At 41.6% G+C, this 23,637-nt stretch overlaps 1 protein-coding gene across 2 annotated transcripts in view; it reads right to left on the bottom strand.

The window, feature by feature from the left end:
* PIAS4 (protein inhibitor of activated STAT 4) overlaps window positions 1-23,637 on the bottom strand; it is a 53,252-nt gene that overhangs the window by 6,011 nt on the left and 23,604 nt on the right. For both annotated transcript variants that reach the window (XM_043975300.1, XM_043975301.1), the window contains exons 5-9: window positions 23,368-23,458; window positions 22,843-22,971; window positions 22,657-22,762; window positions 12,343-12,416; window positions 11,605-11,765 (exon numbers count right to left, since the gene is read on the bottom strand). In XM_043975300.1, the coding sequence (XP_043831235.1) occupies window positions 11,605-11,765; window positions 12,343-12,416; window positions 22,657-22,762; window positions 22,843-22,971; window positions 23,368-23,458 (561 nt within the window). The remainder of the gene's footprint in view (window positions 1-11,604; window positions 11,766-12,342; window positions 12,417-22,656; window positions 22,763-22,842; window positions 22,972-23,367; window positions 23,459-23,637) is intronic.

The raw sequence follows: 23,637 nt of genomic DNA, 5'->3' as shown, positions 1-23,637 counted from the left end.
GGCATCCCTTACAGTGCTGGCATTCAGGGCGTGTCATGTGCCCGGCAGTACTAGCCCCCATAGCTCAGAGGCCTCCTCCACAGAGATTGGTTAAGCAGGCCCAGAGTACTGGTCTGAAGTAGTGACAGGATCAAGATCCCAGAAGCTTGACTGGGGGCTTTGGCAGCGCTCTTAGTGCAAAAACCTCTGGGCTGAGAGGCCTGGGGGCTGGGGGAGGCCCCCATTCCAGCACACACTGCCTCAACGGCTTTAGGCAAGCACAACTTGACCTCCGTTTGCCCAGACCTCCTTATTAGTGGAACAGAGAAAATAGCTCTGGTATCACCTCCCTCAGAAGGTCACCGTAAGTGCTAAAGAAATGGGAGTTTCTATTGGGTTCCCCAAAGCCTGGCTAAAGAGTACCATTTGGACTTCAGATTTTGTCATTTCAGTCAGACAAAACAAACAAGTAACTAGCTGCTGGACCCTTTGTTCTTGTTACAGGACTTTTGACTGTAAGGACAAATAAATCAAGGAGTCATTTCTCAAAGGAACAGAAGAAAGTCAACTGGACCCTCTCAAGTTCTCCCTGTTCCCCACTACATCAAGCCCACACTTGTCTGCCTGGTCACTGTTCTCTTCATGACCTGCTCCCCAGCCATCCTAGCTCCCACTGCTCCCCAACATGAGAGCTCACTACCTCCTGAAGAACTTCATCCCACTTTGGGATATCACAGCTTGTTAAGTAGTTTTTCCTTACACTGAGACATCATCTGCCTTTCTACCCATCCTTGCCTCATTTTGCCCTCTGGGGCCAAGCAGAACCAGTCCAATGTCTTCTATACATGGTACCCTTTCAGATATAGGAGACTCCCATTTCCCACGGTCTTCTCACCTCTCTAGGCTAAATATTTCTAATTCCCCAAACATCACGTGGCTTGGGTCTTGGTCCTCTTACAGTCCAATTCCTGATTTGTGCAGGAATTCTTTCTATGGCAAACCTGACAGTGACTAACCAGCTTCTGCCTGAACAACTTCAGTGATGGGGAGCTCACTATCTCATGAAGATAGTTCTGCTTATTACTTGAGAGTATCTGCTTCACAGTGAAGCAATCACGTCCTGTGGCTAGACCATGTGTCTGGGAGTCAGGAGACCTGTATTCTAAACTCTGATCCTCCCCTTTCTTGTTGGGTGGCTTTGGAAATTATGTTTTCCTAATCTGTCTCCCACAAACGGCACGGGGTGAGATATGTACAAATCACTAATTAAATGAGCCACAAACTTGTGTCATTTCATTTCAAAATGGCAAAGGACCTCATGGGTGATCTGTCTGGTCTAATCTAATCTGTTTAGTGTTAAGACAAGAAAGATTCCCTCCCTCCTCACTTCTAATTCTTGGAATTGCTCAGGTGTCCTCTGGGGCCTTTTCTGATAACCTCAGGTACTAGTGCTTCCCTCCCCAGAACCAAAAGACTGCCTTTTATTTTGTATATACTCATATTTGTACAGTCTCCTCAGTAGAAACATGAGCTCTTCGAGGGCAGGGCCTATTTCATTTCTATCTTTGTAACTCCAGGGCTTAATAAATGGTCTGTTAATCGATTCAAGTCACTTATCTAGACAAGTGTATCTTGTGTAGCCCTTGACTGTCAAGTCTCTTTGCTCTTAGCAAACATTTGCTAGCCAAGGCGGCTTTCAGTCTAACCCACTAGGACATTTTAAACTGAAGTATTTGAAGCACACTGTCAACATATCCCAGTAGATTTGTGACCTCAGTGATGCGTGTATTCCCATCCCATGATATGGACTGCAAGGCATCACTCTGGACCTCTTTCGTCCACGTCCTCTCTAAGAGCTCTACCCAACAGGATTTCCTTGGGTCTCAGTGTGAGGTAGGAAACAGTTCAATATGCAGTTGCCAGATTGATCTTTTTCTAATCCTGTCTCTGATATCTCTTGTGTCACTCTGGCTTCATTAAGAAGAGCCTCAGGGGCAGCTAGGTGGTGGAGTGGATAGAGCACCAGCCCTGGATTCAGAAGGACCTGAGTTCAAATCCGACCTCAGACACTTAACACTTACTAGCTGTGTGACCCTGGGCAAGTCACTTAACCCCAATTGCCTCACAAAAAAAGAAGAAGAAGAAGAAGAAGAAGAGCCTCTAGGAATAAGAGGCAAGAATTCCATTGCATTCTGCTCTAGCTAATAGTAATAGACCTGGGAATACTGTGTTGGCTTTTAGGCACATTTTAGAAAGACAAAACTCAAAGTCATTCAGAGGAAGACCACAAGGATAACAAAGAACCTCAAGTTCTTGTTCTAGGATGACTAACTAGAAGAACTACAGATTTTAATTTGGAGAAAAGAAGACTCAGGGTTGGGAGGGAGGAGAGGGGTTTGAGAAGGGAATGACATGACAAAAAAAGAGAGAGAGAAGGGAATGACAACTACCTTCAAATATCTAAAGGGCTGTCATGAAGAGGTATTCCAGAAGTACGAGGAGTGATTAAGTAAAAACTGGCAAGAAATACATTAGGCTTATTATGGGCCTGGAGTCAGGAAGAACTGAGTCCAAATCTGGTCTCAGATGTTTATTAACTGTGAGCCCTGGGACAAGTTATTTAATCTCTGTTTGTCTTAATCCACTGAAGGTGGAGATGGCAAGCCATTCCAGCATCTCTACCAAGAAAACCCCATGGACAGTGTTGGTGTGCTGTGGTCCATGGGGGCATGATGAGTTGGGAACAACTAAATAACAAAGGAAAAACACTCTAACACTCAATTATCTAAAAGTAGAATTGTCTGTTTTTTTGAGGCTATGGGTTCTAAGTAGAATCCTTCAAGAAGAGGGTGGATAGGGGCAGCTAGGTGGCTCAGTGGATAAAGCACCAGCCCTGCATTCAGGAGGACTTGAGTTCAAATCCGGCCTTAGACACTTGACACTTACTAGCTGTGTGACCTTGAACAAGTCACTTAACCCTCATTGCCCCATTTAAAAAAAAATAGAAAGAAAAAAAAAGAGGAAGAGGGTGGGTGACTCTTTCAGGTATGTAGTAAAGGGGATTCTTCTGGGTATGAACTGGATTAGACAGACATATACGTTTTCTTCCACTGAAATTCTGTGATTCTGTAATATGTCACAAGCTGTTTTATTCTTTCTATATGTTTCTCCACAATTCTCAATCTGCGGAAACTGCAGTACTCCAAAATTTAAAGGTATATAGCATTATGGGAAGAGTTAACTGTTAAACATGGGTCGATTCAGGAAGAAATCTGGGGTCATGGAAAGCACTACAGAATTACCAGAATGCAATTCGGTATGCTCTCTTCTTACTCAATTTTTGGTCCAGCTTAATGCCCACGTACAGATTCTGTCCAACACATATGTCCTGATGGACAGCTCAATGGTCTGAACAAAAGATATTTATTCTTCATCCACCTGGTTTTTCCTTGTATGGCTTATCAGGTTGAACTTGAGTCATTATGCATTTCATTTAGGAGTCTCTAGCACAAGATACAACTAACACAATGTCATTTATGAATAGGAGTGTCTGGAGAATCCATAGGGATCCAATCTGTGGCTCTCTACTGGAAGAGAGCTTCCATATTATGAAAGCAAATATGTCTTCCTATTCTTTGCCTCCCTTGCTATTGGTAATCAGGTGACTAAAATTCTCATTGACCATTTTGCTCCTAACCAAAAGCTTGAAAATAAAAAATAACATCTTGTATTCTTTGCACTTTTTAATGCAGTGTCTGATGACTGAAGACATCTACTATACAATATCATTTGTGCAAGCCTACTTGCTCCTTTGGTATGTGTGTTGATTATCATCAAAGATTTTTGTGGAGGTAAGAAAGTAGATGAGAAACAGTAAAGTACAATGGAGAGGGAGCCAGTCTCAGAGGCAAGAAGAGAGGTGTTTAAGTTTCCACTCTGACACATACTGGTAATGTGACTAGGCAAATTACTTCAAGTCACCGCAGGCAACTCTCTAAAATGTGAGTTTACAGAGCAGGTGCTAAGGCACTGATAGAGATAGGAACTCTCTATACTGGTTACACAATAAGTCTGTAAACTTCTTCCTTCCCACCAAAGGAAAAAAAGTCTGCATGTGGATTAGTAATAACCATTTATTGCATATCCTGAGATTTAAAAGAACAAAAACAAATCCTTCAGTATCTTTCTATTAAACATTTACGGAACTCAATCCTTCAATGATTCTCCAGAATGGACCTACTTAGTATATCCTTGGTCTGACCCAGCTGCTCTTCCTCAACTTAGTGTTCTTCGGGGCAATTTCCACTTCCTTAAGCAGCACAACTAAAGCTGGGTCGTTAGAATCCAAATGTCATATGTCCAAATTGAAGAAAATGGTTAAAAATATTGATGAATGATTTTCATTTTTCATGTTTTTGTCCTAGTTTCAACTTAAGTGTTCTTCTGTTAGCCTTCTACAGACTTCTTCCCGTTTTATGACGTTCTACTACTCAAAAATCTACCATGCTCCTAAGACTTAGAAAATGAGTTTACTATATCAAACTGCTTACTGGCTTCGGAAGGGGGGAGGGAAGGAAGGATGAGAGAAAAATCTCGAACTCAAAAAGTATTTTTACATGTAATTGAGAAAAATTAAAATAAATTATTAAAAAAAGAAAAGAAAATGAGTTTATTTTCTAAATGTGCATTTTGCCTATGACCATGACTCTTGGGCCTGGCTGAGGTGCTTTCTGGGCTCTTTTGTCATCCTTGTTGTGGCTGGTACTTTCTATCAGTTATGCTAATAAAAGAAAATGAAAGAAAATGGTACTAACTCCATAACACAATACCTAGTCCTTTAATCATTTCCCAATTTTTAGCATTAATAGTTTATTTAAACAGACCAGGGTGAAGTTTTTAATTGCATGCCATATTTTCTTATCTTATTGAGTAAGAAGAGAGCATACCAAAATGCATTCTGGTAATTCTGTAGTGCTTTCCATGACCCCAAATTTCTTCCTGAATCAAACCATCTTTAACAGTTACTCTTCGGGGCAGCTAGGTGGCACAATGGTTAGAGCACTGGCCCTGGATTTAGGAGGACCTGAGTTCAAATCCGGCCTCAGACACTTAACAATTACTAGCTGTGTGACCCTAGGCAAGTCACTTAACCCCAATTGCCTCACCAATAAAAATAAAAAAACAAAAACAAAACCAGTTACTCTTCACTTCACTAGGTGGCGCTGTGGATAGAGTACTGGCCCTGGATTCAGGAGGACCTGAGTTTGGATCCGGCCTTAGACACTTAAACACTTACTAGCTGTGTGACCCTGGACAAGTCACTTAACCCCAATTGCCCTGCAAAAAAACAAAAAAACCCCGTTCTTTATATTTACCATATTATAATAACTGTTTTTGTTGTTTTCCTGGTTCTGCTTACTTTACTTTAGATCAGTTCAATTCAGTCTTTCCATGTTCCCCTTTAATTCTTCATATTCATTGTCTCTTATGGTGCTGTAATACCCAATATTTTCATGTAGTAGAATTTGTTTAACTATTTCCCAGTTGATGAGTAACCTACTTTCCCCCGTTCATTGCTGAACTATACAACCTTTTTTTTTTTTAAGGCAATTGGGGTTAAGTGACTTGCCCAGGGTCACACAGCTAGTAAGTGTTAAGTGTCTGAGGCTGGATTTGAACTCAGGTACTCCTGAATCCAGGGCCGGTGCTTTATCCACTGCGCCACTTAGCTGCCCCTATACAACCTATTTTTAACCATCTTCCCCATGCCAACCTTTGTATTGACACCAGAACATCAAACTATATGTTGACTTTGAGGATGGGCAGGAGGGTTTTGCAGTCTTCTCTGTACATTTTCTCAATCTCCTCGTTCTCTACAACAGATGCTGGTACACAAACTATTAACTGCAGACTTTCTACTTTTCTGCATCATCAACATTACAAAATGAGCCAAGTGTCCCACAAAATGATGTTTCTTGCTGCATTTGGACACAAGATAAAACTAACTTTATAAAATCCTTTATTTGCCTTCCTAAGGACTATTGTCCATAAGCAGTACTTCCATTTAGCTAAAATTCCTAACTACCTCATGGTTTTATCAATAGCAAGACTACTGATACTAATTTCATTTGGTTTCTCTGATAGTCTGTTGAGACTTACTGGCAATTGGAAAAGGGCCTTGCATTTAAAATACCAGTAGTTAAATTCATGTTTTATAGTTTCAAAGCTTCAAATCTTAGCAAGCTCTCTGTTCACGTTTCTGCCTCTACCACTGTCACAATGCAGAAGGGCCATTTCAAATTTTTGTTGTGTGTGTTGACAGAGCCCAATAACTCATCATTTGGGGGACAATTTACTAGTGATGAACCCTTTGTACTTGGCTAGACTGGTTCGACAATGGGTGATTGGAATGACAGACTTGAAGCATTTTTAGCAAGAGAGAACCTGCCAAAGCTTACACTCTGATAGGTCATCTCCACACCACAATAAGTACTCAAGGTAGGCCTCAATAATATCCCTGATAGGGCATTATCTAATTTCTACTGGAAGACTCCCATTCACTGGGAAATCACTGCCTCTGAGTCCTTCTCCTCCATTGAGATGAAGCTCAAACACAATCTTCTGCATGAAGCCTTTCCTGATTCCAACTGCTATTGTTCTCCCTCCCAAACTACTCTATGTAACTACTTTATAGATACATATTTGTTAGTTTTCTATTTGTACCATATGTATTTTTACATGTACTTCTTTTTTTTTTTTTTGGCAGGGCAATGAGGGTTAAGTGACTTGCCCAGGGTCACATAGCTAGTAAGTGTCAAGTGTCTGAGGCCGGATTTGAACTCAGGTACTCCTGAATCCAGGGCCAATGCTTTACCACTGCGCCATCTAGCTGCCCCACATGTACTTCTACTAGATGTATTTTTACATGTCTATTTGGACATATTCCTTTCACAATCAGGGACTGTTTCATTCTTTGTATTTGTATCTCCATATAGTGCCTGGCACATAGCAGAGGCTTAATACATAATTGCTGATTGATTTGCTGATTCTACTTTTCAACAGCTCTGATTTCACTTAAGAATGAGGGGAAAACTGCAACCTGCATCCACTGATCCTATTTCTTATTTATGAGACCAAGCAGAATAAGTCTATTCCTTCCTTGTACCAAATAGCCCCTCAAACACTTGAAGAAATACGATGTGCACCCCATGCCTTCATCTCTAGACTAAGTATGCCTAGTTCCAGCTGATTGAAATAGCCTTAAAACATGGCACCCAGAAACGAACAAGGCTTCCTTCTCTTGACACTGGGCTTCTATTAACGTAGCCTAAATCACATGAGCTTTTTGGCTCATCACCCTTAGTTTAAGTTCCACAAGCCCCAGTTCCTTTTAACATGAACTGACATCTAGTCATCTTTACCAGTTCCTGTACTTGTAGAGGTGATTTTTTAAAACTCATGTATAAGACTTTCCATTTGTCACGGTTAATTTTTATCTGTTTAGAAGATGAATGTGTGGAGATTCCAATTTGTGGAGAATGTCTGTTGGATCCAAATTCCATTTTTTTTGCATGCCCCTGGGTCAGATCAGAACTCTGGTCATCTGACTTCAGTCCAAAACTCTGACCTCAGGAGAAGGCCATAGCAGAGAAGTAATTCGGCATTCTTGAAACAGCCAACAGTAAAAGATAATATGGTAGCTAGCCCAGAAAGAACAAGGGGGGCTATAAAACCAGTCACCATCTCATCTCACTTGGCCTGCTGGCAAAGACCAGTCATGCCCAAGCATTGGTCCTCACAAGGATCAGATTCATTCCTATCCTCACAGCTCTAGTTAGGGTGTTCCATCATCCATTCTCCACCCAAATTCTGCCTCTCCAAGACTCAGATCAAGGCTCATCTCTTCTGTAAAGACCCAACTGCTGCATCCATGCCATTATCTCCCCCTCCCGCCTTGGGCCCCTGTATCACCTAGAGCCTGTACACTTTACTACCCAGCATTTCATCATATGCCATTTAGTTTTATGTGCCATGGTTCTCCATTTTGTTTCTTTGAGATTGATTATCCCTATCACATTCAAGTCACGCTTAGGACTGATCCCAGGTATTGCGGGGCACAGAAGTTCTGCTCTGCTTCAGATTCCTCCCCCTGAAGTAGGCTCAGAACTCCTGAGCTCAAGCAATCCACCAGCCAGTAACAGAGATGGCAGTTAAGCCCCATGACACCTGGCTCTCTTCCACCTGACTGAGGGCCTTGTCTTCTGGCACTTCTCTATGGTGAGTGTTTCTGGGCATCTGGCAATGGAACAGTAGAAAGAGTCATAAGACCTGCATTCAAGTCCCACCTCCTTTCTGGCTCCCTGAGCTGATTAGGACAAGTCACCTTCCCTCTCCACGAAGCTGAACTCTTATGATTTCTAAAGAGCCTTCCAGCTTTTAATTTTGAGATGCTTTAAGTTACTTATTCTCTCAGAGGTTCAATTTCCTCATCTGCAAAATGAAGATAATATTAGTAGTTATTGTGCAAAAATGTTTTGTAGATCTTAGGCCACGGTGTAAATTCATCTCAAGGTTCTGCATAATTATGACCCTTCCCTACGTAGCCAACCTTTTCTCCCAATGTCTCCCCAACATGGGACATCTGCTTTGATCATTCAAGTCTTCAACACTGGCATAGCCAGGCCCATGTTCACATTCTTCCCCTAGAATCAAAGAGAGAGCATCACTGTTCACCACATAATACCTATAAGCTTTCTGCTTTCTCTGCTTTTGCACATGGTAGGCTCCTGCCCTGAATGCCCTCCACTTCTTAACCTAGGAAGCCTACCCTTTCTCTTGCAGCTTATTGTATATTCCACATCACATGCAGAAGGAAGCCTATGGGGAGCCTACAAGGAAAAAAAATAATGCCACCTTGTATGTTATCTCAGTAATTATGTGACCACAGAAATGTCATTTCACGTCCTTCAACCTCAGTTTCCTTTTCAGCAAAAGGGAGATAATCTCTGACCTAGCTACCTCATGGAACTGGTGTATATTGCTTATCATGCACCTCCAAAGAGGTGGAGAGGTTAGGCTGTCTCCTAACCACGGCCAATCCCTTTATTTGTGCTCTTAGGCCCATAGCCTCTCTTCCATCTTCAATCTCTCCTTAACCATCAGCTCTCGCCCTATAACCTAAAAACATGACCAGTTTTACCTCAGCCTTAAAAATACCTTCACCTGACTTGTATGAACTGATACAAGATAAGGTGAGTAGAACCAGGAGAACAACGTATACAATGACAATAATATTGTAAACTCTGAAAGACTTAGAAACTCTGAACAACACTATAACCAACCCCAATTCCAGAAGACTTGTGATGAAATGTGCTACTCACTCCATTAGAGAGGTGATGGACTCAAGAATGCAGATGGAGACCTGCCTGGGAGCAGAACATGGCCAATGTAGGAATGTGTTTTGCTTGACTATAAATGTTTATAACAGGGGTTTGTTTTTCTTCTTTTCTCAAAGTGGGGGGTGGGGTGGCAGGTAGGGGAGGTGGGAGGAAGAGAACATGGATCTGAAAATATCTTTTCCCAACCCTGTCACCCCCTCAAACTATCAGTGGCTCCAGCTCTTCTCCCTCTTTTCATTGAAAGTCATACAGAGAACACTGACTGCCTTCAGTTCCTTCTCCCCAACCATTTCTCAAACCCATGCAATCTGGCTTTTGACAATAGCCTCTGGCAAAAGCTATGCTTTCTATTTCCAAGGTTTTTTTACACTGGTAGATTTGATGGCCTTTCTTCAGGCCTCACCCCTATTTGACTTCTCCATAGTTTCTGACACTGTCAGATCCCTGCCCCATCTAAGAAGGATGCTTTCTTGCCCTCGCTCCCTTTCTCCTTTGCTTTCCCTCCCATCTGCCCCACCTCTCCCCTCCTAAATCTCCTGTACTGGGTCAGTATCCATCCATCTAATGCTCCTGAACAAAGGTATTTCCTAGAGATAGGCTCTGTGGCTTGTTCCCTCCTTTACACTCTGTCTATTGATAAGATCATCAGAGTCCAAGGACTCAATCATCATCCCTAGTGCAGGGGACTCCCATTTCTTATATCAAGTCCTAATGAAGTCCCAAGTTCTAGTCCCAGGTTAACAATCTCTACCTGGATGAATGCTCTGCAGGCAGTTTCAAACTCACTAAGTCCAAAAAAGAAATACTTATTTCCTTGCCAAGCCTCTTCCTCCTCCTAATTTCCCTATTTTTGTTGAAGGTACCACCATACTTCTATTTACCCAAGTTTCTCTATTTCTTTCAACTCCACCCCTAATACACACAATTAATCAATTGCTAAGCATCATTAAGATGCTATCTCACATCTTCTACATCCACACCCTTCTCTCTATTCCCATAGAGCTCTTAAGTTTAAGACTTCACCTCTTGCCTAAATTAATACAATACTCCCCCCAATTTTTCTGCTTTCTGTCTCTCCCATCTCTGATTAATCCTTCACAGAGCTGTCAAAGGAATCTTCCTAAAAGTGCACATCTGACCGTGTCATTCCCTGCTCAAGAAGCTAGAGGAGCTCCCTATCTGTTGCTTTTAAAAGGGGAAAAGGGCAGCTAGGTGGTACAGTGAATAGAGCACCGGCCCTGGATTCAGGAGGACCCGAGTTCAAATCCGGCCTCAGACACTTGACACTTACTAGCTGTGTGACCCTGTGTAACCCTCATTGTCCCATAAAAAACCAAAAAGGATAAAATACAAAATTCTCTGCATGACACTTGAAACCTAACAGAATCAAGCTACTTATTTCCCAGTAGTCCCCTTTACATATAACTGCAAGTCAAACTGGTTTGGCTAATGATTTCCCAATGTGCAATTTTCTTTCTTCTACCACTCGGCCCCTGAACGTAGGCATGATCATCCATGTTTGGAATGTACTTCTTCACTCTTCCCTTCTCAGAGGCCTCTTGCTTCTTGCACACAGTAGGTACTTAACAAATGTTTTTAAAATGGAATTGAACTATATTTTGTTTCTAGGCCACAGACCATATCTTCCATTGGAATGCCATAGTGAAGGCTGATCACAAAATTTAAAGCTAGGAGAAACCTTAGTGATCAAGCATCTAATTTAGCTTTCATTTAATGAAGGAGGAATTGGGGGCCCAGAGAGGGGAAACAACTTGCTCAAGGTCAGTTATGGTTGGAAATATCAAACACAGGATTCAAACCCCTCTCCTTCGATTCTCAAATCATGTAGTCTCACCACACCATTTATAAGGCTGACGTAAGGTCAGCTCTATTACGATATTAATGATGGGGCAGCTAGGTGGCGCAGTGGATAGAGCACCGGCCCTGGATTCAGGAGGACCTGAATTCAAATCTGGCCTCAGACACTTAACACTTACTAGCTGTGTGACCCTGGGCAAGTCACTTAACCCCCATTGCCTCACTTAAAAAAAAAAAAAATATATGAGTGATGTAGTAAAGAAGGAAAAAGAAATAACTGGTCCTGGCAGGCACGGCCTTTCACATTTACAACCAACAAAGATAGGTAAAATGTAAAACTGAAATATTAGTGTGAATACAGACAATCCTAAAGCGATGAGGTCATCAGCACCCCACCAGGCAGACTCACCCATCTATTATCAGCTGGTCATAGGGGGCTGGTTTGTCACACACAGGACACATCCAGGTAGGTTTCTTCTCATTCATCTGGAGGTAGAATACTGCATCGAAGCACTGCAGGTGGGCACAGGTCTCAGCCCGACAAGGCATGGAGAGTCGCATCTTTACTAGCTATAGACCAGACATGGAGACATCCAAAGTGAGGGAGCAGTTAGGAGAGAGAGAATTGGGCTAGCAATCCAGTCCTTTCTCTGACAGTGGAACTCTAAAGCACAGAGAGATCCATCCAGTGAGTCACTCAAAGGGAGGCAAATCTAACTTCAGTCCTACCTCTTCCCCAACTATTCCAATCCTCTGAACACTAAGCTTATTCTTTGAATTAGTCTTTTGCTTAACTATAGACAGTTTAAAATTACTAAGATTTGTTTTTTTTCATGTTGTCACCCCACCCGCAGTGATACTATAAGTTCTTTCAGGGCAGGGTCCAGGTCTTCCTTTATAATCCCTACAGTGTCTTTTACTTGATCAATTCCAATGGGTTAGTCAAATGACTGAGGACGAAGAGAGCAGCACTGAGGCTCTAAGTCCAGAAATGGCTGCTAAGAATTTACCTGCCCCTACCAAAAGAGACAGGCTACAAGATGAGAGAAGGCCTAAAGGCTAGGAGACTGTTTTTTCCTTGATTTATCTGGGGTGAGAAAATTGGACCCTCCAGCCAAGAGGCACAGAAGGTTTTGCTCTGACTTACCGGACAGATGAGAGACACTCGGACACCTGTGGTAGCAATTTCACTGTCAGGATCAAGGCGCAACTTCTCTTTGACTGAAGAGACAAAAGGAGGCCAACAAAGGTTGAAAGAGTAGGCACTGGCACCTTTTACCCACTCTAGGAAATGAAATGAACTGAGCAGAATGTTATGCCCCTAGCCTGTGATCTTCATATGCCCCCTAATTACCAGTTTTCCATATGGCAGATGCAAGATTAGAACTGTGGGCAGTGAATTCCTCTAGTCCCTTTGGGGGAATTTGGGGAAGGGAGAACTTCCTAACCTCTCCCCATTTGTTTGTTCTTCAACAGGGCCCCAACCCCTGCCTACTACCTCCAGATAAGACAGAGCTCCCAAGAAAGAACAGTGTCAAAGGGGTTCACATTTCTATCTCAAAGTTCAGGACTAGGCTAATGGCTAGCTGTGTACATGAGCCTGACCAGAAACTCTAAATAAGGGGAGTGGGGAGGGAGAGAGAAAGGCTGTTGATAAACAGATCTTCATACAGCCCAAAGGAGCCATCAAATGCTAAATGGCATAGGTTCTAGAACAGAACACCTAGTAGGTCAGGTGAGATTCAGGCAAGTCTCAGAATGGCTTCTGTAAATCTTTCAAGCTGTACTGGACCATGAGAGAGAACCTGGCAAGAGTTTGCCCAGTGGGCAGCTTAGATCTAACACAAGTGGTGATCACCAGGCAGAATTAAGTATAGATGAGAATTTTAAATACTCCATTATGGACAGAACACACAAGATAGGTCTGGAGTATATGACAACACCCAAGTGTAGAAAAGAAACGAATATGAGCTTCCATGGAAGGTAGGAAGAGAAGGGATATATGGAAAGGAAAATACCTCATTTAAAAGCCGTGGTATTGTCAAATCTAACATACCTACAACCTAGAAACTTAGGCTGAAAAGAAAGTCATTTTCTAGAAGCATCTTTTAAAAATACTTTTATTATTTGTGTGGCAACAAGACCTTCAATGTGTATGTACACAAAAAGTGAAGAGAATTAAAGCAATGACTGAAGTTAAGCAAAAAACAGATTTAAAACAATGAGGTATCCAAATAGTACAGGTAACTGGTCTGAATTATGTATCTAAACAAAAAGCACATCCATTAAAAATGTTACTGAAAAATAAAAACTTCAATAGAAAAAAACCCACCCTTTTACTCTGTATTCCTTCCTAATGTTGTTTTTAATAGTAGCGTGTCTATTTCTCTAATTTGTAAGTCTTTTCACATTTCATTTCATTTTAGTTTTTAGTTTTCTTTTGGGTTTTTTTGCAGGGCAATGAGGGTTAAGTGACTTGCCCAGGGTCACAGAGCTAGTTAAGTGTCAAGTTTCTGAGGCTGGATTTGAACTCTCAGGTCCTCCTGAATCCAAGGGCCAGTGCTTTATCCACTATGTCACCTAGCTGCCCCTCTCATATGTCATTTTAAACAAGGCAATAATATACCATTACACTGATAACAATTTGTTCAGACATTCAACTGTTGGACACATAGGAGCTTTATAGTATTTTACCATTATATAGAAAAGCACTTATGAGTATTTTTATGGATAGTCCCCCCTCCCTCTTTTAATAACATCTTTTAGGACATAATAGCAAGATTTTTGGGTCAAAGGAGATGCTTAATTTTGTAATTCATTCATGTACTTCCAGATTGGTATGCAATTCTTCAAGGATATTTTATTTTGCATTTCTCTGAGTTTGATTGATTATCTTTAGTTTTTGTTTTCTCTTTCAAAAACTGTATCTGTTGTAGAACAAGCTAACATCTACTTATGAACCTACCAATTCTTTATACAAATTCTGTGTATTTCTGGAGGCATTCTAAAAGCTGGGTTACAATTCATTCATTATTAAGCCTCTACCATGTACTGTGCTTCATGTTAAAGGGAGATACACAAACAAGGAGACACTGTAAGCTTCTTAAGGGCAGGGACAATAAAGAAAGGATCCAATTATGCTTCTGACACTTTTACCTCGGAAAGTCAATTCACCGAGCTTTGGGAACTAATTACTCAGTTTTCCCTTAAAGCTGAATGAATAACTACTACCTTTGCCACTGTTTTCTGACAACTCTTAAGGAAGAAGATGGTAGAGGGAGAGATGACTTGGGGAAAATTCTGGTAGATGGTTTGATTAAGGAGAAAAGACTGAGTCTCAAAGTGTTTGACCACCAAAGAGTCAGTGGTAGATGATAAAAGAGAGCCAAAGCTTCTGTCTCAGAGCACACTGCTATTTAATTGCTTCTCTCTGACTGTCAAAGGACAGCCAGACAAAAGCATTATTTTAAGAACATCATGATCAGTATTATTTGCATATGATGCAAACAGTAAGATAACCAGTTCCTTTATTTTATAGTCCATAGACTTATGTACTGAGTATATTTGAATAATAAACACATCACAACTTCCACAGCCTGGCACTCCAGTACCCTGCAACAGAGTCAGAATCCTGAGTTCTAAACCCAGTTTTTTCACTCATTAGCTATGTGGTATCTGGCAAATCACAGCCTCACCTTCCTCAGCTGTACGGTAAGATACTATGACTTGAGCTATTTGGGCCCCAGAATAGTTGTGGGAATCAAATAAGAGTATCTACAAATGCAAACTACCACTTACATACACAGGAACTACCGTTATTCCGAAAAACAAGACAAAAAACCTAGGGTTGCTGAGTCTGTCCACTGGAGAGTAGCTTGGGATCGTGACCCCTCCCACCTCCAACATTCCAGTGCTCAGTGGGGCCCCCATTCGCATAATTTGTAGAAACCCATAGCAAGGTCAAGGGGACCTTGTAAGCCACTGGGCTGGAATGTACCTTTGAGCCTGTGTGCACTGTGGCTCCATCACCTAAGATTCTCCCTACATCATCTTACTAGATCCTTACAACCACCAGGATGAGGTGGGTGGTACAAGTATTATCACCCCCAATTTAGAGATAGGATGCCAGTGCTGAGCCTGGTTGCAAGAATACCTAAGTTCAAATTTGGAGGCATTTAGCAGTTGTATGACCTGGGGCAAATCACTGAACCTCTCAGTATCAGTTTTCTTATCTATAAAATGGAGATAATAATAGCCCTTACCTCACAGGTAACATATGGAAGGATGTTACATAAATGCTTTCAAGTTATTGTTGTTTCACAGAATCAAGGTCTGAAACCCAGGTCTTCTGACTCCACCTTGGTAGAACAGCTAAGCTAAGCTAAGTTAATAGGGGAAGGCTATACCATCATAGGCTGTCCCAAAGAGTAGGAAGTTGATTATATAAACATAATTAGAGAGAGAAAGCTAAGTTCTGAGACTCCGGAATGAGAAAATTACTTATAAAAAAAGACTGACAAAAATAGATAAACCTGAAGAAGAGAAGATTTAGCTCAGAAATGATCATTCTAGTGGGTTGCAATATGAAGGAACAGACTTATACAGTGCTATCTCAGAGGGTAGTGAGTCCAAACGTGCCTCTCTGGTTATGAGCAGACTAGATTAGGTACATCACATAGAGAAAAAAAACAAGCACAGTAACTTTTGTGTTTGATAAATACACAGTTCCCAGCCACTGAGGCAAGAGCTTACTAACTGACAGAAACTTTTAGGAAAACTTGGAAAGTAGTCTGGCAGAAACTGGGTATAGATCCAACATCTCACCACATGGTATATACCAAGATATGCTCAAAATGGATATACAACAGACATAAAGATGGCATAAATCAATTAGAGTAATGAAGTAAGCAAGAAATTACCCGTCAAATATCTGGATAGAGGAGGAGTTCATAACAAAACAAGAGATAAAAAAGGATTATATAAGGGAAAATGGTAATTTACATACAATTTTAAAGGTTTTTACAAAAACAAAACCAATGCAGTTAAAATAAGAAAAAGGGTGAATGGGGGAAAAATCTTTACAAGTTTCTCTGATAAAGATGTAATTTCTAAACTATATGGGGAATTGACTCAAATATAAAAATAAAAGTCATCCCCCCAAGAAGTCAAACGAAATTAACAGTCAGAAGAAATCCAAGCTATCAACAGATATTTTTTAAAAAATACTCTAAATCACTAATTAGAGAAATGCAAGTTGAACGATTTTCAATTTCCACCTCATACCCTTCAAATTATCAAAGCTGATTAAAAAAAAAAAGGGAAATGACAAATGCTAGAGGGGCTGTGGAAAAACAGGTATATCAATGCACTATTGGTGAAACTGTGAACTGGCTCAGCCATTCTGAAAAGTAAATTGGAACTATGCCCCCAAAAGCTATTAAACTATGTATACCCCTTTGGCCCAGGGATACTACTAGTAGGTCTATACCTCAAAGAGATCAAAGAAAGAGGAAGGGAACCCATATCTTCAAAAATATTTATACTAGTTATTTTTGCAAAAGCAAAGAACTAGAAACTGAGGGAGTACCCAATCAACTGGGGAATGACTGAATGAGTCATGGTGAATGAATGTGATAAAATACTATTGTCCTATAAGAAATGTTGAAGAGGATGGTTTCAGAGAAACCTGGGAAGACTTGTATGAATTGACGGCAGAGTAAAGAGAATGTGGAGAACAATCTATACAATAACAACAACACTGTAAAGACGAACATCTTTGAAAGACTTAGGAACTTGACCCAATGACCAACAATTCCACTGAGTTTATAATGAGACATGCTAACCCATCTCCAGATAGAGAGTTGATACACTGAATGCAAATAGAGACATATTTTTGGATATGGCCAATGCAGGGTTTTGTGTAACTGTACAGATCTGTAACAAGGGCTATGTTTTTCTTGCTTTCTCAATATAGGGGGTAGGGAGCAGAAGGGAAGAGGGGAAAGGGAGAGAAAGTGGATCTTTGTGGGGGGGGAAAATTTTAATTTGAAAAAAAAAAAGTGCCTCTGTACAAAGAACTTTCTAACAATCAGAGGTGTCCAACAACAGACACAACTGTGTTTGATGGGTAATGAGCTGTCTTTATAACTGTTTACCTGCTAGGGATACTATAGAAGGGATTCCTGCACTGGGTAGAGGATACTCTAGAATGTTCCTCTAAATACCTGGCTAGGCTTCAGCCAGAAGTCCACTGTACTGTGGCCAGACCCAGACTAAGTCTCCCAGAAAACTACTGCTTTATCTATTTTAACAGTTGTCTTCTATTCCCTTAGCAAATCTGTTCTTAGGAAGGACTCTGATGTAAATTTGCGCTAAGATTTAACTCAAGTCTTGTTATATTACCCTGGAATATTTGCACTTTCAGTATGATATTTCACTGTGGAGTGAAAGGCTCTCTGGAAATTAAAAGAATGGTAAATAATGAGGATATGATGGGAAATGTATTTTGGGCAGAGAATACCCTTTTCTCTTAAAAGTTTTATGTGTATATGTATATATTATATATATATACATACATATACATACACATGTGTATATATATATATATATATACACACACATATACATACACACACACACACACACACACATAAATATATATAAAATCATGTTAAACATATTTCCACATCAGTCATGTTGTAAAAAAGAAGAATCAGGGGTAGCTAGGTGGGCGCAGTGGATAAAGCACTGGCCTTGGATTCAGGAGGACCTGAGTTCAAATCCAGCCTCAAGACACTTGACATTTACTAGCTGTGTGAACCTGGGCAAGTCACTTAATCCTCATTGCCAAGGAAGGACGGAGAGGAGAGGAGAGACAAAAACACACTAAAAAGGTGAAAATAGTATGCTTCCATCTATATTCAGATACCATAGTTCTTTTTCTGGATGTGGAGAGCATTTCCATCATGAGTCTTTTGGAATTGTCACTGTAATGCTAAGAAGAATTAGGTCTATCACAGCTGATCATACCACAATGTTGCTGTTACTGTGTACAGTGTTCTCTTGCTTCTACTCACTTCACTCAGTATCAATTCATGTAACTCTTTCCAAGTTTTTCTGAAATCCACCGGCTCATCATTTCTTATAGCACAAAAGTATTCCATTACATTCATACCACAACTTGTTCACTCATTCCCCAATTGATGGGAATCACTTCAATTTCCAGTTCTTTGCCACCATGAAAAGAGCTGCTATAAATATTTTTGTACATGTGGGTCCTTTTCTCTTTTTTATGATCACTTGAAGAGAGAGTACCCTTTTTAAAGTAACCCTGAACTCACCCAATGTAAGACTGTGGCTGAAGACAGAAGACAGACAAAGAAGGACATGTCATGGGCTTTAGAGTTGGAAATGATGCTAGGGATCATCTAGTCCAATCCCCTCCTTTTTACAGATAAGGAAACTGTGGCCAGAGGATTCCTGTTACACCAAAGGAAAAGAAATCCTGATTGCTAGTGTAGAACAACACTGGAATTCAGGCAGAAGAACTTGATTAGGTCTGTGGAAGGAAATTAATTAGACTGGCAAGGCTGGAGGTTTAGGAAAAATTAGAATGGTCCAGAGCCCTAAATTTCTTCAGTCTATGATTAAGTAACACAATAGGTGCCGTGAGCTGTGATAGCTTTGTAAACCTTCAGCTGGATAACAGTCAGTATACTACAATTTGAGGTGCAGTACTGGGTTCCCAAGGAGGACCTTCCTAATTCAGAAATAGCCACAGATTGAGAACTAGAAGGGCCCTCAGAGGTCATTGAAGTCCAACCCTTTCATTTTACACGGTTAAGGAAACAGGTGTAAGAGGTAAAGTGAATTGGCCCAGGTCATATAGGGAGTAACAGGAGAGGTGGGGTTCAGACCCCCAGCCCTTAGTCCAAGGCCAGTCCTCTTTCTAGGGTACAGCAAGCTAACTCTTCAGTTCATCTGTCACTAGAGTCAACAACGTCTCCCTGCTCCTTCAGTCCCACAGGCATCTCCTAACTCTCTTGGCCAATGCTTATAGGCCAAAACCAGCCTGATTTGGGTGGCAGCCAGTTTCCTTTCTTGGCTACTAACAAGTGGATTGGAGAGGTGGGCTTTTGTCTCGTGCCAGAAAGCTGATCAGGAAGAGCTTATGGAGGTCACATGTCAAAGCTGGAAAGGATCTTGAAGACCATCTTGTCCAAACTCTTTATGCTGAAGCTCACAGAGATGGAGTGATCTGTACAAGGTCCCCCAGTCAGTGGTAGAGCTAGAGCCACAAGGTTAGCCTTACTATAAGCAGCTCTGAGGTCAGCAATCCTCCTGCCACATATCACGCTGCCTCCTGTTCTTAAAGGAGCCATGGGTTTCATCTTTCCCAAAGCCCTACAACTGCTACAGCAGATTTTGTAGAGCAGGCAGTCTGTGCCATCTGCTTGTCACACCATACTCAAGGCCAGGGAAATGAAGATAATGTATCTTCCCCCATAGGCCTCTTTTAACGTGAAGCCAACTGCAAAGGCTACACCAAACCAGTGGCTGGTACATAGATTAATCTCCATCATGTTGAGGAGCTCCCAGCAGTGAGCCTGAGTCACAGCAACATGGGCTTGTGGAAGCAGGTTTGAGACTTCTGCCAGGAGAAAGGAATGGGCGGTGCTGGGGGTGGGGGGATGACAGAGAGGGAGCAAAGGAGCAGGTGAGAGACAGATACGTGAATGTTGCTGCCACCTCGAAGATCTGGATCATTAGGAGGCAGAGTGCTCTAAATAAGTGCAGTGTAGGTTAGAAGACATCCTGTGGGCTGATGGAAACTTTTTAGGGGTGGCTTTGGAATTTCTACCTTAGGTAGTCATCAAGGACAGCACTAACTTGAGATGGCTTTGGCCTGCCTTCCAATCTGATCCCAAGGTCAAAGGCCTGCTCACTTGGATTGAGCACTGCAGCTCGGCTTTGTTTGGACATGGAAAGAATACTCGAGTAGGAGTTAAGAGACCTGGGCTCTTCTAGTCTTGGGTACATCACTACCTGGGTGTTCCTCTCTCTTCATTCAAGAAAAATCCCAAACACATTAAGCACCTACATGAAAGGCCCTGGGCCAGGTACTTGGGTGACAAAGACCCTACTCTCTCAGTTTCTGTATCTGTAAAAAAGCCAAAAAGCAGCTGAGTCTCCTAGAGGAGTGCCAGCCCTAACATTAGGAGACCTTGACTTTAAACCTGGCTTGTGTGACTTCTGGCAATTCACTTCACTTCACCTCAGTTTCTTCAGTTATAAAAGGACGGGGCCAATTAAATGACCTTTAACACCCCTTCCAGCTCTAAAATCCTCTGATCCATGATTTTGTCTCCAGTGGGTGAACTGAGTTGCTGAGGCCAATTTCTAAGTTTCTATTTCAAGTTCTAAATTTACTCTTCTGCTAAGTTTCCAGATAGTTCCGAAAAATGGCAGCATCCTTTGGGGCAACTCTCATTTGGATGTACGGGTTCAGTCATGTTTGTTTACCATAAGCCATATTACTTTGTAGGCAATATTTTAGGAAAACTATTGCCAAATTTTAGATGCTGTGGTTAATTTAGTCTAAACCCTTAATTTTAATGAGGAAACTGAGGTAGAGTGTAAGTGATTTGTCCAAAGTCACACCACTGGTTAGTATCATAGTGACACAGACTTCTATTTGTGGGGCCCTTCTCCCTAAGGAGCTTGGGCTGTTTCACAAATTGAGTCCATCTTCAATAACTGGGAAGTCTTGTGGAAGGGATAGGGAAGGTTGTTCTGAGTTATATAAAATTTTAGCAAAGGTAGAGGTTTTAGTACTTTGTGGTATATATGTTAAATTACAGGGATTCAAGGAGAGGCCCTTAGGGTTTGCTTTAATGAAAAATGATGTGTAACTAGCACACTCTTTACAAATGGATGCTGGTTAATGTGCCTTTAACTGGTTTATTTTCCTCTTTAGAAAGATCTGTTGTTCAGTCGTTTTTCAGTCATGCCTGACCCCATTTGAGGTTTTCTTGGAAAAGATACTGGAGTGGTTTGCCATTTCCTTTTCCAATTCGTTTTATAGATAAGGAAACTGAGGCAAATAGGGTTAAGGCCAGGGTCACACAGTTAGACAGTTTTGTTTTTTTGGTTTTTGCGGGGCAATGGGGGTTAAGTGACTTGCCCAGGGTCACACAGCTAGTAAGTGTTAAGTGTCTGAAGCCAGATTTGAACTCAGGTACTCCTGAATCCAGGGCCGGTGCTTTAACCACTGCGCCATCTAGCTGCCCCAGTTAGACAGTTTTTGAAGCCAGATTTAAACTCAGAAAGATGAGTCTTCCATTTACACTAGTTCCTCAAAAAATGTATTTGTTCCCTCCAGATTGCACAAAGTAAACTTCAATCCCATCCTGTCCAAATGATCTCAACCTCATATTATCCGTATCTTAAAAAGAACCCTGGGGGCAGCTAGGTGGTACAGTGGATAAAGCACAGGCCCTGGATTCAGGAGGACCTGAGTTCAAATCCGGCCTCAGACACTTGACACTTACTAGCTGTGTGACCCTGGGCAAGACACTTAACCCTTAACCCTTACTGCCCTGAGGGGAAAAAAAAAGAACCCCCCGAGGTCATCTAAGCCTCCCACAATTCTAAAGTATCAAAATTTCAGTTTCCTTCTAACTTAGAGGGATTTCCAAAGAAATCCCCATGAGAACTGAAGGTGGAAATTCGGATTTTAATTTTAAAGTCACCAAATCAGGAACTTTTTTTGCAGGGCTCTTCATTTTGTTCACATACTTAAATTCAGAAAGGAATTCCAATCAAAAAGTTAGCAAGAGGGGCAGCTAGGTGGTGCAGTGGAAAGAGCATTGGTCCTGGATTCAGGTGGACCTGAGTTCAAGTCTGACCTCAGATACTTGACACTTACTAGCTGTGTGACCCTGGGCAAGTCACTTAACTCCAATTGCCTCACCAAAAAAAAAGAAAAAAAAGAAAAAGAAAAAAAATCCTTAAAAAAGTTAGCAAGAAGTGATATATGCTATCACTTGGTTCACTCCCTTAATAAAGGCTTAAAGGGAACAGTATCTTAGACTTACAGAGGACTGTAGGGGGAGATGAGGATCAGGGATTATCTAGTCTACCCCCTCATTTTACAAATCAGAAAACTGAGGCCCAAAGAGGGGAAAGACTCACCCAAGGTCACAAGAGCCAGGCCTAGAATTGAGATCTCCTGACTATTCCAAGTTCAGGGTTTTTCCACTTTATTTTCAATGCTTTGTTTACTTGGTGTCATAGGCATAATACTACCAGGAACATAACTGACTTTAGAAGTATAAACATCCCAGAGCTCCTAGGGTAGGAGACCAAATGCAAGCACAGGGGAACCGTGTAATGATATGTGTAACATCAGATTTCTCACTCATTTCCCAGTTCCCTGTCAGGAATAAGCTCAATTGCTTACCAAGTGCTTTGCAGAGTTCCGGATGTTTGATTCCGATAGTTTTCAACCTCTGCAGGAGTTCTGATGAGGTCAGCTGCCGTACTAAGTATAAACCCACTGAGTAACTCTGGAAAGAGAGACAAGGAGTCAGCAAACAGAACAAGGAGTCCTGGGTAGTCCAATGTTACCAATGGTCATATTACTCACCTTTCCATAATTCCCCCAGGTGACAGTGATTCGGTTTGTTGCTGAAGATAGGTACATGAGGTGTGTGAGATTAATGGGACGACAGGGCCGTTTTGGCTCCACTCCGGGTTTATTTGATGGATAGTAGCCCTGAAATCAGAATTTTTTCTTTATTTCATCCAGGAGAAGGAAAGGAAATGTAGTTAATTTTTGAAACAATGAAACCATCACCCAGCCAGGGCTATTTTATGATTTATTTTATTTTATTTTATTTTTGGCAGGGCACTGAGGGTTAAGTGACTTGCCCAGGGTCACACAGCTAGTAAGTGTCAAGTGTCTGAGGCTGGATTTGAACTCAGGTCCTCCTGCATCCAGGGCCAGTGCGCCACCTAGCTGCCCCTCTATGATTAATTTTAAATATCAGATCTACTATACCCCTTCCCCTCCCTTCAAGCCCATCTTGATTAACAATCCTTTCTGGCAGTAGGCCCAGCTCCTTAGCAAATACCCAACCAACAGTAATACCGTGAGGCTGGGATGACTTACCGGAACTGAGCAGTAGCTGTGGTTGACTTTCACTGCGATGTTAGGAGGGTACTGATCTTCCTGGGGGCAGCTAGTGTCTGTGTAGCAGATTCTGCAACAGAAGGAAGGACTGTGTGATGCTTCACACCCCCCCACAGATCCCCTCCCTCTCTTACTGAGCCTCCCATTCTGTTCTGAAATCAGAACCAGCACATACTACCTGCTCCCCCCTCCCCAAGACCTTCATCCATCCCTGCCATGCAGGATGGGACAAACGTAGCTGTTCTGAGC

This window comes from Dromiciops gliroides, chromosome 1 (genome assembly GCF_019393635.1).
Source record: "Dromiciops gliroides isolate mDroGli1 chromosome 1, mDroGli1.pri, whole genome shotgun sequence".
NCBI lineage: Eukaryota > Metazoa > Chordata > Mammalia > Microbiotheria > Microbiotheriidae > Dromiciops > Dromiciops gliroides.
This window is presented reverse-complemented; position numbering and strand designations above follow the sequence as displayed.